The 15,440-nt window shown below is 39.0% G+C and overlaps 1 protein-coding gene across 1 annotated transcript in view; it reads right to left on the reverse strand.

Moving 5' to 3' along the window:
* Positions 1-206: 206 nt before the first annotated feature.
* The window catches only part of DLX4 (distal-less homeobox 4), a gene marked incomplete at its 5' end in the record, with an annotated part of 22,021 nt that continues 6,787 nt past the window's right edge, over positions 207-15,440 (reverse strand). The window contains 2 exons of the mRNA XM_083378610.1: positions 207-462; positions 8,132-8,325. Of these exons, the coding sequence (XP_083234736.1) occupies positions 211-462; positions 8,132-8,325 (446 nt within the window). The 3' untranslated portion in view covers positions 207-210. The remainder of the gene's footprint in view (positions 463-8,131; positions 8,326-15,440) is intronic.

Genomic DNA, 15,440 nt, shown 5'->3' on the forward strand with positions numbered 1-15,440 from the left:
TGTTAGATATGGTCCTAGATCAGAGAAGGGAATATATATGGGCAATCATCTCCAGCTAGAGGGCTTCTTGTCAAGGGAAAAAGACTGGAAATTCCTTCAAAGAAGCCATTTCCTCTACCCTTGTCCCACTTCCCTATACCAGAAATGCTGGTCAGAGATTTACAGAAAAAGGCACATGAGATAGTCTGACATTCCAATTTCTGTTTTTTGTCATATCACTGGAGGCCTTCCCATGGCATCTTGGTGTTGTGGCTGTTGGTACCAAGGTCCAAAGCTGTTGATGTAGGTGTTAGAAGGCAGAGGAGGTCCTTTGCATGCCATGGGGATGTCCCAAAGTGGAGGTATGTTGGGTGAACATGGGGACAAAGATGAAGAGCTATGTAAATTATCTTCTTGGATGCTGGAGCCCTGCTTCATAATCTTTTTGAATTTGGAACGTTTATTCTGGAACCAAATCTTGACCTGGTTTAAGAGAAAATGGGTGCAAGCAGAGAACGCATGAACAGCTACAATAAAACTGGGAGGAGTTTAATCCAGAACTTTTTGCATCTACATTGTTCTACTTTTAACGGCTTTTATTTTCTCCCTACCTATTGTTTCTACTCATAGCTATTTTAGATTGAAGAATTCTAAATGATTTTTTTTCTCATTGGTTTTGCAAGATGACTCTTGTTCCAAGATCCTTAAAATTTTTGAATACTGTGGTACTTGAAAATAACAAATGATATTGTTGTTGGATAAGTTGGAAATGCTGAAAGAAAGAAAATTTCATACACTTTAAATTCAAGAGATAGTTTTTTTAAAGTTTCTGAAGAATGATTTTGATTCCATTAATTCTGTATCTAAGAAAAGTTAGCAATCACAGTACTTTCATCTTTTCACCTAAATTTCAGGTAAGCCATGAAACTAGTCCTAGGCAGACATCTATGTAAAATGATGCCCATTGCTAAATCTGACATGAATCTGTTAAGTATATCTGTTGCCAAAATGCAAAGTAGAAAGGAAATCAGCTCACAGATTGGAACAGCATTGCATACTGTATAGTACAGGCCTTTGGATATACAGTTCCAGCCTTTCCCCAAAGTGATGGCTTTCATATATAACGGTACAAAACACTGGAGTCACATAGTGCCTATTTTGAAAAAGGCAATACATTGCTTAAATTTAAATCCACATTGTCTGAAGGCCCATTTCTTTTGCCGCAAACCTGCTTGAGCATTACAAACTGTGGACGTGCCCCTTTTGACAATCTCTACCCTGAAGATGTACCCATGTGGCACAAAGTAGAAGGCCTTCTCCTGTGTCATTCCCAAAGTATGTAGCACAGTCCCATAGGACTTGCATTGGTCACCCACCCCACTTTCCTTTGGAAGTGTGCCCCAAACATGTATTTTTTCCTGACTTGTAACTGATAATTAAGGTTTGCACTGGTTTTCATTTCTGCCTCTGAATTATTTTTGTACTCTGCATTTTACTGTTTGCTACCATCCTTGGATGAGGGACGTGGTGGCTCAGTGGGTTAGGATGCTGAGCTTGTCGATCAGAAGATCGGCAAAGTGCCGTGTAGCAGAGTGAGCGCCTGTTACTCGTCCCAGCCTCTGCCAACCTAGCAGTTCGAAAGCACGTAAAAATGCAAGTAGAAAAATAGGGACTGCTACGCTGGGAAAGTAACAGTGTTCCGTGTGCCTTTGACGTCTAGTCATGCCGGCCACATGACCACGGAGACGTCCTCGGACAAGCGCTGGCTCTTCGGCTTTGAAATGGAGATGAGCACCGGCCCCTAGAGTTGGAAACAACTAGCACACATGTGCGGGGGAACCTTTACCTTTACTTTACCATCCTTGGATGCTCAGATTGAAAGATGATACGTTTGTACTCACATGCACACACACACATACATACAAATATGAATCCCCCTCGCGGCAAAAGGTTGATTGTTGGGTAGCGTTTGCTACCTTAGAGTAGTGTTCTTGTCTCTCTCCTTCTGCCTTAATTCCCTCCTCTGTAAAATGGAAAACGGGAACGCCCCATTTGGGACTTTTGCAAAGATCACCGAGCAGCAGGGCTGTAAAACGTTTCTCAGGCAACCTTTTTCAGGCTCCTTGTTGTAGACTAACCCTAGCCGGTTCTTTTAAGCAGGGCTCCTCCCCCTCCCCGTCTTCCCCCACCCCTAAAGCCGATTGCACAAAGGCATTTGTGGAAAGATCGAAGGAGGGCAAAGTGTAAAGTCTGGTCTTCAGGGCATGTTAAGGAAGAGGAAAACTACAGACGTCTGAAGCAAGAGACCCCACCCACTCTCCCCCCGCGGCACTTGTCGGTACGGGGAAGCTACTTTTTCTGATTAGTTTGCAGATTTGGCTTGAGTGCCGTACCTTGCATCAGATAAGAACTTAAAATGGAAAAAAAAGAAAATACAGAAGATGAGTTTAGGATCAAAATAGCAAGCTTGCAGCTTTCTGGAAAAAGAAAAACATTTTTAGGCTGGACCTTCTGGAAGTTAAGCATTTTGGAGAAGGGGTCAAAAGCAAGGAGTAAGTTTTTAGGAAAAGGAATGTGATGTCAATCTTTATCATTTTTGGACCCGCTGTGTTTCTCTTGCTTTCTTCCTTCAGCTTACCCTGCATTTCCATCTCTGGAATTTTATCTTTGGCATCTATTTCTTTTTTTTTAATGTTTCTGTTCCCTGTATGATCCTGCTTGCTTCACCTGTGAACCAGCAAAAACGAAAGGCTGTCATCTAAACAAAACCACTGCTGAAGGGTGGAGGTGGGGTGAGAAGCTAGAATTACAAGAAAGGGAATATTCTTAAAATGTGTTAAATTGTGATCTGATGGATTAGCTTTAACCCTTTCAAGTGTTTTTTTTAAGTCTAGTAATAAAGCTCTGCTTGTTATTCAGCCAGAGACAGTGGTAAATAAACTTACTTTGCAAACAGAACGTCCTAGGTTCAAGTCTCAGCATTTCTAGCTAAATCTACCTGAGCAATTCCAAGTGATGTGAAAGGCTGGTATTAAAAGGCCATGAGCTTTTTCTACTATCACAGCACATCAATAAGTGCTGTGTGGCTAAACCAAGGTCCAGCCTATCATTAGCATAAGAATCCTTGGTATGTTTCATCTACAATGCTGTTTTCAGACTTGGCCATATTAAGATGTGTGAACTTCAATTTCCAGAATTCCCCAACCAGAATTCTGATTGGAGAATTATGGGAGTTGAAGCCCATATGATTTACAGTGACCAAGTTGGAAGAAACAGTGACCTATACTAATAGTTTTGCAGAATATTTAGATGTGCTTTTAGTTAGAACCAATGGGGCTAAAGCATAATGTTGCAGATCCTAATGCAGCCAATCAGAATTCTGATACTTCAATCTTCCTCATAGTTTTCTCCCCCCCCCCCAGCAAAACTGATTTGTGGCTACTGAGCATGTTCAAACAACATTCATTGGCCTCTTTTAGCTTCCCTCCATATTTATTTATTAAATTTATCTGCCACCTATCTTGCTGTTAGGCCACTCTAAGTAGCTTACAATAATAAATAGGAAGAAAAATGAAAAGGCCTGTAAACAAAAGTAAAATAATAGAATAAAATAATGAGTAAGAAACACAATGAGAATACATCAAATATATATGTGAGCAAATCCTGTTTGAACTATCCAAGCAACAACCCTGCAAACTTCAGCAATAGAAGAAAGTCTTAACATCATCAAAAATATGTTTGCTGTGATATAGATTTCCTTCATTCACACTCCAGAGAAGGTAGTCTAAACAAGGATTTGCTGCTTACAGTATGAACTCATCCCATTTTCATCCCCAGAAAACAGGTTTTGAAAGCTTTTGTACTGCTTCAGAAACCAGCAAAGCCTGTATGCCCAGAAGGAAATTTTCCTGACAAAGAAGATATGCATTGAGCCCAGAAGAAGAGAAACCTCCCTGAAACCACCTCCAGCTCCCAACTGGAAAAAAAAAATAGTTTATCCAGGACTTTTATTGAACAAGCCACTTTTACTGAGCTGACAAGCCACAATTTCTTTTATATATATATATCAATCACTGTTAGTGTTATTAAGTAATCATTACTCACACAGACCCTTAAAAGCAGAAGAGATAACTTATTTGCCTTGAACCACACTTAACCTGCATTTTAACCAAAAGGTTGAACCTTTTAATAGTAGGCAAATGTACTATATGGGTCAGAATACACATTTTTATAATTGGTCAGTGTTTCTCAATCTCAGCAACTTTAATATGTGTGGACTTCAGTTCCCAGAATTCTCCAGCCAGCTTCAGAGAAACAGTTGAGAAACACTGCATCCAAGAGCTGGATCCCCATATAAACGCTATTCAAATTGATAGTTTGATTTCAGTGAAGATTCGAAGAATAGTAGAAGGTTGTTTAACAGTGGTGCACCTAGAAATGATACTTAATCTACTAGAAACATTACTTTAAGCCTTTCATGCAGAAAAATATCCTTAAAATAATTAGTAAAGTTTAAAAAGCAATTTTATATATAATTATACATAATTAAACAATTAAACTTTAATTAATCACAGAATATTAAGACATGTGGACTTTTAACTCCCAGCATGTTATTTGGGGAATTCTAGGAGTTGAAGTCCACACATCTTAAAAGCTGTCAAGTTTGAAAAATACTCAACTAAATAAAAACTAGATTAAAAAATAAGCACTACTCATAATGCGTCAATGAGATACAGCAATACTTGCTTATTTAGAGAAAAGGGTTCTAGGAATAGAGAAGCACCCCTTGTTTGTGGTCCAAAATGCAGCATATACTCCCAAGAGAAATTTCATGCAAGTGCAAGTTTTAGACTACTGCCTGCAATTAGTGCAGGTTCGCATCCCACCAGGCTCAAGGTTGACTCAGCCCTCCATCCTTCCGAGGTAGGTAAAATGAGGACCCAGATTGTTGGGGCAATTAAGCTGACTTTGTAATAATGCCGCTTGGGGGGTGTGTGTGTGAAAGCCCTAATAAGCAGGCATATACATAGAATGAAGGCTACTGCTAAGCTTGTAAGCCGCCCTGAGTCTTGGGAGAAGAGCGGGATATAAATGGAATTAAAATAAATAAATTAAAAAAATAAAAAATATAGCAGGCTATAAACATCATTGTGTTAGCTCTAAAGTATAGTGAAGTGAGATTTGCTGTCCCCTCTGTTGATCCCCATCTAGTTTTGTTTCAAGTTCAATTTAGTAACAAAGTCTAACAGATTTTACATTACCTGAGGCTGACCTTGAACAATGTTGAGGTTTGTGTGTGTGGGGGGGGGGAATATTTCTTTAATGTGAGTATAACTGTAGTTTAAGCCTCACTCACATATGCACTGGCAATGAGATGAAGGCATGGGAATATGAAAAAAAAATGATTATGACACCATGCTTGTGTTCCATTTAGGAACAAATGAGGAATAATCTTAACGCCCATGCAACTATTTATGATGGATAAAAATGTAAACTTTGGCAAATCATATGCAGCAGAAGAATCTATTTCTGTAGGTGCTTAACATTGCTTCACATGAAAGTGTCTGCCTGGCCTTGTGTAGTACCATTTCTATAAACTAGTACTTCATTGTGAAATATCTATCACACACCCATCCAGAAGCTAAGATGATTTCTTCAAGAACACTCATAACCTGAGGAGTCTCTTGGGAAAAGATGATTGGCTGGCAATATTCTGTTTGGTTTCTGCATTCCAAGGGACAAATAAGTAGAAGAAGACCAAGCATCCACTTTTTGATATATCAATAGTAGATTTGTAAATGCTCTATCTGGAAAAAGAACATTTATTTATAACAATTCATAGCTTTAGAATTCTGCCATCCTGCCTTCCAAAAGCACCTAGATTCCATCATTTTACTTGAATTTCTTCCTTGTCCAAATACATTTTAAAATGCCTGTGGCTAAGATTTCATCTGTGCCATTCATCTGTCTCAAATTATCTCTTTAAGTGGCTTAGCCATCTGTAAAAGAGGCAGTTGTGTGTGAGGGACTTTTGACAGCACTAAGTCTTGGAAGACTTCCAGGTCTTTCCAAACCATACCTTCAATGACAACCTCCCCTGTTCTCACAACTCATCTGTCCATCCTTACTTATGTCCTATTTTATTAAGACAGAATGCAGTGTCCCCTGGGAAGTGATTCTAACATGCCAAATGCTGCAGTTATTATCAACTTACTACATTGTACCCATAGAATCTGCTATGAAATGTTGATGTCTATATGAAATTCATTTCCATCTGTCTTTGGTACCTAACGTCTCCTGTAATGCCCATATTCCTTTCTTTTATCTATCAGTCCATATTCTATAAACACCATGCTCAGTTTTAGTTCTCATCCAGCTGATTGGAGATTTCCTTCCCCTACATTTAAACCTGTTTTCCTAAGGTGATGTGTGTGTTTTTTCAGGGGGTGTACATCTGAGTTTCCCAAAATTTGCTGATTGCAAATCCAATACCTAAGCCAGTGATGGCGAACCTTTTAGAGACCAAGTGCCCAAACTGCAACCCAAAACCCACTTATGTATCATCATGTGCTGGATGGGCAGGGCACATTGGGTAGGTGTGGGCAATTGGGTGGGTGTTACCCATTGGGTGAGTGTGACCCATTGGGTGGTTGTGGGCAATTGAGTGGGTGTGCTGCGGTGGTAATGGCAGATTGGGTGGGACTAAAAAGTTCAATCAATCAATTCCAACTTTGCGAGATCTTTTTTCCCAGCGAGAAGTTGAAATTGATTGATTAAACCTTTTATTTTTAATTTTGCACACGGCAGTGGAGGCCTAAAGGGAAAAGGTTTTATAAAACCGAGCTGAAGGCTTAGGACTGGGGCGATAGCGCGCGTGTCCACAGAGAGGGCTCTGTGTGCCACCTGTGGCACGCATGCCATAGGTTCGCCACCACGGACCTAAGCAATGTTACCAGCCAAAATGATAAACTATTGCAGTGTTTAAATTTGATGCAAGCAGACTGTTCCATGTGTTATTTATTATTTCGTTACTTAATTTGTGTTTATACTGTTCCAAGAAAGCAATTCCCCCCCCCCAAAGATCATAGTTTAAAATCCATGGTGCAACAATTAAGTCATCAGGGAAGGGGCCAAAGATTTAAAATCTTGATCAGCTAAGAAGGTTACTGATTGATTTGGGGCTATCTTAATGTATCTCCCAGGGCAATTGTGAAGGCAGAAAATAGTTGGGGAGGAGAAAAGAACTCTGAAGAAAATATAAGATAACCTGGGAAAGCCAGAATTTCTGAAATTTATCTACAAGAGTCCTTCTGCAACATCAGGTTAATTAATAATGTTAATTAATACTGAGCTACAGCTCAGTAAGAAGAATATGGGGGGCTCTAGAATACTCCTCAGCACAATATTAGCATTTGTACTTGGCTTTGAAGTGGGGAAACCAAGGTTGCAACAGCAGCTATAATAATATTTTGATTTGAATGTGAAAAACATTAGCTATCATCCCTTTTCAGGTCAATTACCCTTGAAAGTTAGCATGCAAGCAGATGGAGGAAAATACAATTCTCAGAAGGCCTAGTAGCAGGGCCAACAGGGACATGGGCTATTGGGAGCTAAAGTTCAGTTAGAACACAATAAATCAGGTTCTCCATCCTTGATTTATAGTCCTTTTTTGCCCACCTACTCCAATGGTTGTTTCATTTTTTATGTCTGGAGCAGCAATCCAGACTGCACCCTTCAAAAGCCAATAAAGGATAAAACAAATTTTAGTCTCTTTCCTATCCATTGATTTTTCAATATCAAATATTCCTCCCAGTGGCTGTCATTCTAGATCAGTGTTTCTCAACTTTGAGAACTTTAAAATATGTGAACTTTAACTCCCAAAATTCTGCAGCCAGCATAAAATTTGCCAGCATGACTGACTGGGGAATTCTAGGACTTGAAGTCCACACATCTTAAAGTGGCCAGGTTTGAAAAACAGTTGGCAACTTTGTTTTATCTACTAGATGGAAAGAGCTAGATTTAAGCAAGTCACCATCTACATTCTAACTAATTTTACAGGCATGTTGTGAACATTATCCTCATAATATATGCTCTCAGAAAACAGGGACTGATGGGTAACAGGTGGAGAGTATAAATCAATAGAGCATCTCACCTGTGTTTGGGTCAATCCCAGCTGTGCTGCTAATTCTGCCCGTTCGGGTAATGCCAGATATTGGGTTTGTTGGAAGCGCTGGTTGAGGGCCTGGAGCTGAAGGCTAGAATAAATGGTGCGTGGTTTCCGGATTTTCTTCCCTTTTCCATTGATGCGGATTTCTCCATTCTCTATGATGGTTGATTTCTCCAGTTCTTTTGAAAGAAACAGAATTAAAGAGAAAAGTAAGATTCAATATGTAGCTGAAGCCAACATCAATGGTTGCTGAACTGTTTGGTTTTAAGCAGACCTGAGATCATACTTGTGTCAATATTTATTTGCATTTTTTTCTAATAGGTATTTCAACATGGGGCTACTGGCAGACTTGCTGGACAAAACGACCCCCAGTTTTACCTCCACTCCACTATGAAGCACCCTTGGGCCTTTTTTTAATCCCTCAGTTTAATCTTCCTCCTGATGTTGTTGTGAGGATATTGTTGTGAGGATAAAGTTGGAGAGAAAAGTGCCATGTACACTGCTTTGCCTCCCAGAAGCAAGATTATAAAGATAATAATGAATTCCTTGGATTTCTGACTTTGCAACTTCTTTGCCACTTTTCAATAACAACAAAGCAATAAATTTCAGTGAAACATGATGCAATTGCCTATGTCAGATTTCTCAGATAATAACCACAAATGTTGTTTGGCAACTTATTATTACAATATAATTTGGTATCCAGAATGCACTCTGCATATATGCCCATCTATCAATTTGTAGACATAAAACAAATTCTAATTCTAAATTGAAAGGTACCAAGAATATCATATCTGACCAGAATACTCACCACTCAGAAAGGATATGATAAACGGTGGATAAGTTGAGTGGAAATGTACTCTGTGAATGCTCAGAGGTCCTTGTACCTAATTGACCAGTCTGAAAATTAAATCTATATAAAGGCAAAATTTAAGACCCTGTGGTATATGTACCTCTAGAGCAGGGGTAGGCAACCTTGGCTCTCTTATGACTCGTGGACTTCAACTCCCAGATTTCCTGAGCCAGGTTGGCTGGTTCAGGAATTCTGGGAGTTGAAGTCCATGAGTCATAAAAGAGCCAAGGTTGCCTACCCCTGCTCTAGAGTAATGAATTCCACAAACTTGACAGTTCTCAGCAATTGATAGTTCCAGTGAAAAAAACAAAACTGAGAAACAATTTAGATGTGGATGTACCGGTACTTACAAATGAATTGCTTCCTTTACTAAGAATGGATATTATTTATCTTTATGGACTCATTTAATAAATCACTGTTTGATCTTGCCACAATTAAATAATGGGAATTATAGATCCCAACAAGAACACACTGACAGGAACCCATGATACACAGTCATCCAGAAAACAAGTCTGCTCCCAAATTCTGAATGATAATTGCTTTTTACCATTAAAGAACTCTGAAAAAAATTATTGAATCAAATGAAGATCTGGAAAGATAAGCTTAGTCCAAGGATATAGCATTGTCTCGCTACATATTTAAGCCCTGATAGCATTTTGCATCAGCTGGAGTTTACAAGTCTTCTTTAAGGGCAGCTGCATCTAGACTGTAATACAATAATTTAGACCTGGGCATAGATCAATCTGACTCCCAGGTATTTCTACCCATTTAGGAGTGGGGGGGGACACTGGAGGTCAGTGACAAATGTGGATCCAGAATCCCCCAAATGTGGATGTTCTCTCTTGGGAAAAATATAATTCTTCCCAGAATGCACCACCATGAACTATTGTCATGCCATTCAAGGATGTTTCTTGAATCACTATCTAAACAATTAAATTAGAAAGGAATTTTTAATCACTGGATTTCTATTTAAATCAAGGTAAGGGTGTACCCTGAAGAAATGGCTAACATGGGAATTTGGAGAGGAAATTTGAGCTCCACTAGATTTCCACCACAAATAATGAATATAATCAAAGATTATTCAACAGAATAAATAAACAAATGCCTCAGAAATACTTGTGATCAGAGGAAAGAAATTTGGCAATTAAGCTGTGTGTGTACTTAGTTTACTGGCATTCTGATCCAACAAACACATTTTTCAGAAAAGTGTTTGACAGCCTGAAAACACTTTAGTTCAGGGGTCCCCAACCCCTCAGCTGTGGACCAGTACCCAGTCTGTCACATGCCAGAAAAAGGCCACACAAACAAGCGAAGCCCCATCCACAGGATGCAGGCAGCATGCAAAATGGCCTCTCTGGTTGATGGAAAAGCATCTCTCCATGGAACCAGTCCTGGTTCCCAAAAGGTCAAGGGCCACTGCTTTAGTTGACTGGCCTATGCAAACATACAATGAAAAAGCATACCCATTAAGAATGAAGGGAAGCAGGAGTGCCATCATCATGAAGTGGCTTTGTGATATAATCTGATTGGCTAATTAACAATATTCTTTCACAATGGCATCATCAAATTGGCCAGGTCATTTTTCATTGATTGAGATAATATAAGCAAGAAGGAGTTGTAGTTTAAATAACAAGAACATGATACTGAAGTAGCTGTCAACCAGGCTGCAAACAATATGGATGAACTCACATAGAAAATGTTTATTAAGGTCATTTGATGTGGTTGCAAACCAGGCTGCAAACAATATGGATGAACTCACATAGAAAATGTTTATTAAGGTCATTTGATGTGGCACAGTCAAATTCAATCTATTACAAAAAGCTTATCTTGTCTTAAAAAGAGCTAAGCCTATGGGGGAGGGGGAAATCAACCTGACATCACTTTATATTTCAACCTCAAAGATTCAAATTTTCTGGATTAAAAAGGAAGGAAGGAAGGAGCTGCTGAGAGAGGGGCATGGAATGAAAGATGCAAGGTCAAAATTTGGTGGAGCAGTGGGCTAATGGCTCCTTAAGTAACACCAGCTGCCTGCAATTAGTGCAGGTTCGCATCCCACCAGGCTCAAGGTTGACTCAGCCTTCCATCCTTCTGAGGTAGGTAAAATGAGGACCCAGATTGTTGGGGGCAATAAGCTGACTTTGTAATAATGCTGCTTGGGGGTGTGTGTGAAAGCCCTAATAAGCAGGCATATACATAGAATGAAGGCTACTGCTAAGCTTGTAAGCCACCCTGAGTCTTCGGAGAAGGGCGGGATATAAATGGAATTAAAATAAAAATAAATAAAATTTAAAGTTAAAAGGTGTGTTTGATCAATGGCATTTTTTCTGTGCATTTTGGTTTACTGCTATAATTTGCTAAAAACAACAATGTGCAAAGAATCTAGCCTGTGCACTCAGTTCTTTCCAGCCTATTACATTTGATGAGCATTCCAAGCTTACGGCATTATGGCAAGAATTCCTCATTATCCTCTGTGTTTTTAAAAACCTGCCTTTTCCCCAGGAGAAAATAATTGAGCAGAAGGAAGCAAGCCTACAAAATGCAAACAGTTTCAGAGAACAGTTGTGGCCCAATCAGAGACCTTGTTTTCCCTCATCTCAGGTTTGAAACTGTGTCAGGGGAAGAAGAGATCCCTCTACAGGGCTGCCTTTAATTCTCACCAGTGCAGATTTTAATTAAGAAACTCAGCTCATGTGCAAAGAGCAAGTCAAACTCTTCCGCTTAAGGAAGGATACTCCCTAGATGCCTGGGTAAACCACATCCATGTGCTACTGGAAAAGCCACAATAGGGGAGAGGACACAAAGTTTTGACAAGGTGAAAAAAAATATTGAGACAGTAGGAGGGAATCACAAGGTACTACTTACTTACAGATAACACTTTAAAAAAAATTCTGAAAGTTTGCTTCTCGGTTTTTTAAAGGCTTTTTGCATTGCCTTGGTTTACAAAAAAAAGAAAGCATGATCCTTAAAGTGTAACTTTTTTCTTAATTCTTCTTCTTTTTTTGCTATCTTTCAGTTTAATATGGACTTTCAAGGTGGCTTAAAATAACAAAGAAAATGCAAGTGAAAGAAATCAAAACAAGGAATTTAATCCAAGCAAATTCATTATTTCAACCCTGACCACCATGTATCCTTTGCAAACTATTTACTCCAGACCAAAAGTATACTTCAATAGCAAAACATAGCTCACTCCTGGGACTGGTGCTGCCCCATTGCTGAAATAAAAAAGTGCATTGGTGAGATCACAGCCCTACAAATCATTTTCAGTCCTGGTAAATTCTTCTGTTGCTGAAGAAATCAAGCAGGCCTGGATAAGTGGTTATGTGCATAGACACAAAGCCTCACCTGGAATGTAATTCATCCTTTAACATGACTGTCCCCATTCTGGGGGCAGCAGTGGATCTGAATGACCATGATCCCCTAAGCACCATCATCTGGGGAAGTCTGGGAGTTGAAGTCCACATATCTTAAAGTTGCAACATTGAGAAACTCAGGCCCAAAGAAATCTAATGAATTTGGAGCACTCCAGATTGGAAAAGGTTGGGTCTGTGATCACGGAGATGTAAACAATGTATTCCCTGCCATAGAGGACCAACTGAATAATTTGGGGCCACCCTATCTCACAGAGATATGATTGTGGAGGAATGGAAGGTGGCATTTAAAGATACCTCTTCTTAAGCTTCTGTCCTGAAAGAAAGGTGGAAGGCAGAACTAAAAAAACTACTCAGGCTGTCAGAGAATTTGCTTTACTACAGCACTTAAGAAAGAAAATAAACTACATTTATAAATATAAATTTATAAATAATATTAGCATGTGCTTTCCTTTAAAATTGCATCCCATGTATTAAAGCAGTGGATTGTTTTTTTTCCCCTTTCTTTCTCAGCAACTTTTTATTTGACTGAAAATCTTGATGATGCTTCAGTTTTTCAGAAAAACTGCAAAAAATTTTCTGCAAACCCAGGCATCCTTCCTTAAAATTAAAATATTTAAATATATCTTACATCCAGATGAGCATAAATCTAAGTCTGTGAAATGCATAGAACAAATAATATGCAATTTAAAAAAAAACAACCGTGCATAAGATGAAAATCAGCAAAGAGTACAATTCCTGATAAAACAATGGTTACAAACCCCCAGGAGAGCTACACATTTACTGTATTTTAACACCATGAAAATAAAACTAGTTTTGCTTACTACGCTGCAGTTAATTAAACCACAGTTTATGAAACTGACTTTTTTGGCATTGTCCAACTCATTGAACTGTGAATGAACCAAAACACTGGCTGGATTCTTGTAGCATCATTTACCTAATCAACACTCTTGCCTAACACATTGAACTACAAGCTAAACCCATAGGACAGCCATTGCCACAAATATGATGGTGAACTAGAGTTCAAGGGAGAAGTGAATGCTGTCATCCCATCTATATGACTATCTTTCCTTACTGGGTTGTTGAAGAGTCCATGGCCCAGATATTGCTGAATTATATTTCATAGCAGCATATTTAGGATGATCAACAGTAAAAATGTTGGAAATTGCAATTCAACAATTACACCTGATGGGAAGTGAGCTCTTCATTCCTAGGGTAATTGGATAAAACTATCACTAACATAAAATTATAAGATTTATTATGCTAAGTACTATAAACACGATTCTTATCTCACTCAATAGAAAGGTAGCAAATACAGCCAATAGTATTAATAATACAGCTTATTCAAATTTAGCAATCAAATTGACTCATACATCTTGCATTGGACCAGATTCATACAATCTAAGCTTGCCAGCTAACATTCCTACAAAGCTAGTGTGCACCTAATTTCCTAATCTTGTTTGGATTTTTATCTTAATCACTTTAATTGGCTCATTTTCTAGGCTTCCCCAACCTGATGACCTCCAGATGCGGTACAAAAAACAGAACCTTTATCCTCAATCATGATCACTATGGTGATTTTTCTTGGAGCTTGACATTATGACTTAATATACTAGACTCTGTAAACCAGAACTACCCAGGGATGGACTTGGTGTTGCATGCACAACTCCTAGAAAAAGTTATGCCTGAAGCTGTGTTCTGAAAAATAATGGGAAGAGCAATCAAAATTGACACTGACATTATAATGAAAATAAGATTCCCATATATTTTCTAGTTTCATATTTATTTATTTATTTTAATTCAGTCACATAATGATGGAATTGCCCTTGGAGGCTTATGGGGGCCTCATTGGCCCTGGGCCTTAGGTTGTAAACCTCTGCTTTTCATAAAGACCAAGCAGAAAGGCATCCTCACGTTTAAGGGGTGGACTGTAGCTTTCAGCAGCTGAAGGCTTAGTAACACTGAAGGGACAACTTCTACACCTACGAAGGTCAGAGCCATTGCTAAGAGAATAAAAGCTATGTAATCTATAGAATGGCATACTGATTATTTGCTAAATCCCAATAAGGACCCAGCACTGTGGAGTTTAGGGCCAGAATTCAGAGTTATCCTAAGCTGACTGTTCTGCAAGCTTTACCCAAAAGTAATTTCCAGAAGGATGTAGAATGGGAGACTTGGTGGGTGTCATAAGAATATGCTCCAGTACTACAAAGTTGATTCATGTTGCAGTTAAAGCGAATGATTTGTGTTTAAAGCAGGAGACATTACCGGAGATGATTAGGACATGGGCAGAAACAAAATCAACTTTTCACTCAAGAAAAAGAAGGGGGAGATAAAGACATGGTGGGGAGAGAGAGAGAGAGAGAAGCCCATGTCACTTTTAAGATGCCTTTCAACGTTTAGGGGAGAGGGAGGGAGGGAGGAATGGCTACAGAGCTCTGATGATCTTACTTCTGAGTAGGCACATCTACTTCAGGTGGCTGCTGTTATGTGCATACTTACTTGGGAGACAAACCCTTCCCCAAGCAAATCAATTGAGTAAAAGGTGTTTAGACTGCATTAAGTGCTGCAATCCTAGGAAAAAATTATGTACGCGATAAAAAAAACCCAGCAGGGCAGAAACCAGAAATCCATCTATAGCCTTTCTTCGTTCTTCCCAACACGGACAAGAATACAAAGGAAACATTGTTTTTGTAAGTTTGTTTAAAGTGTAATTACATACTTTTGAATGTTATTGTCTACCTCCATGGAAGAGATTACCTTCAAAGCAGATTATATAGTATTTAAATAAAATGTCGTCTACTACACTCTGAACACAGAAGAGAAAGTCAATATTACAACTGAGATGAAAGCTGGACAGGGGAATCTCCTGGGGAATATTAAGTACGGGAGTGCTTATTTGCAGCCAATAAGTATCAACCTATATATTTTTATAGCATCTCAACGATGGCTGGGTGGTTCTATTAATCTGCCCTGCAGAACATATGTAGAGGAAATTCTGGAAGCCAGCTAAATTGCAATTGACTCAAACCCAATAACTGGATTTGAGTTTGGTCAGTTTAATGGGCTCACCCTC

This window comes from Vipera ursinii (genome assembly GCF_947247035.1).
Source record: "Vipera ursinii genome assembly, chromosome: Z".
In the NCBI taxonomy this organism is placed as follows: Eukaryota; Metazoa; Chordata; class Lepidosauria; order Squamata; family Viperidae; genus Vipera; species Vipera ursinii.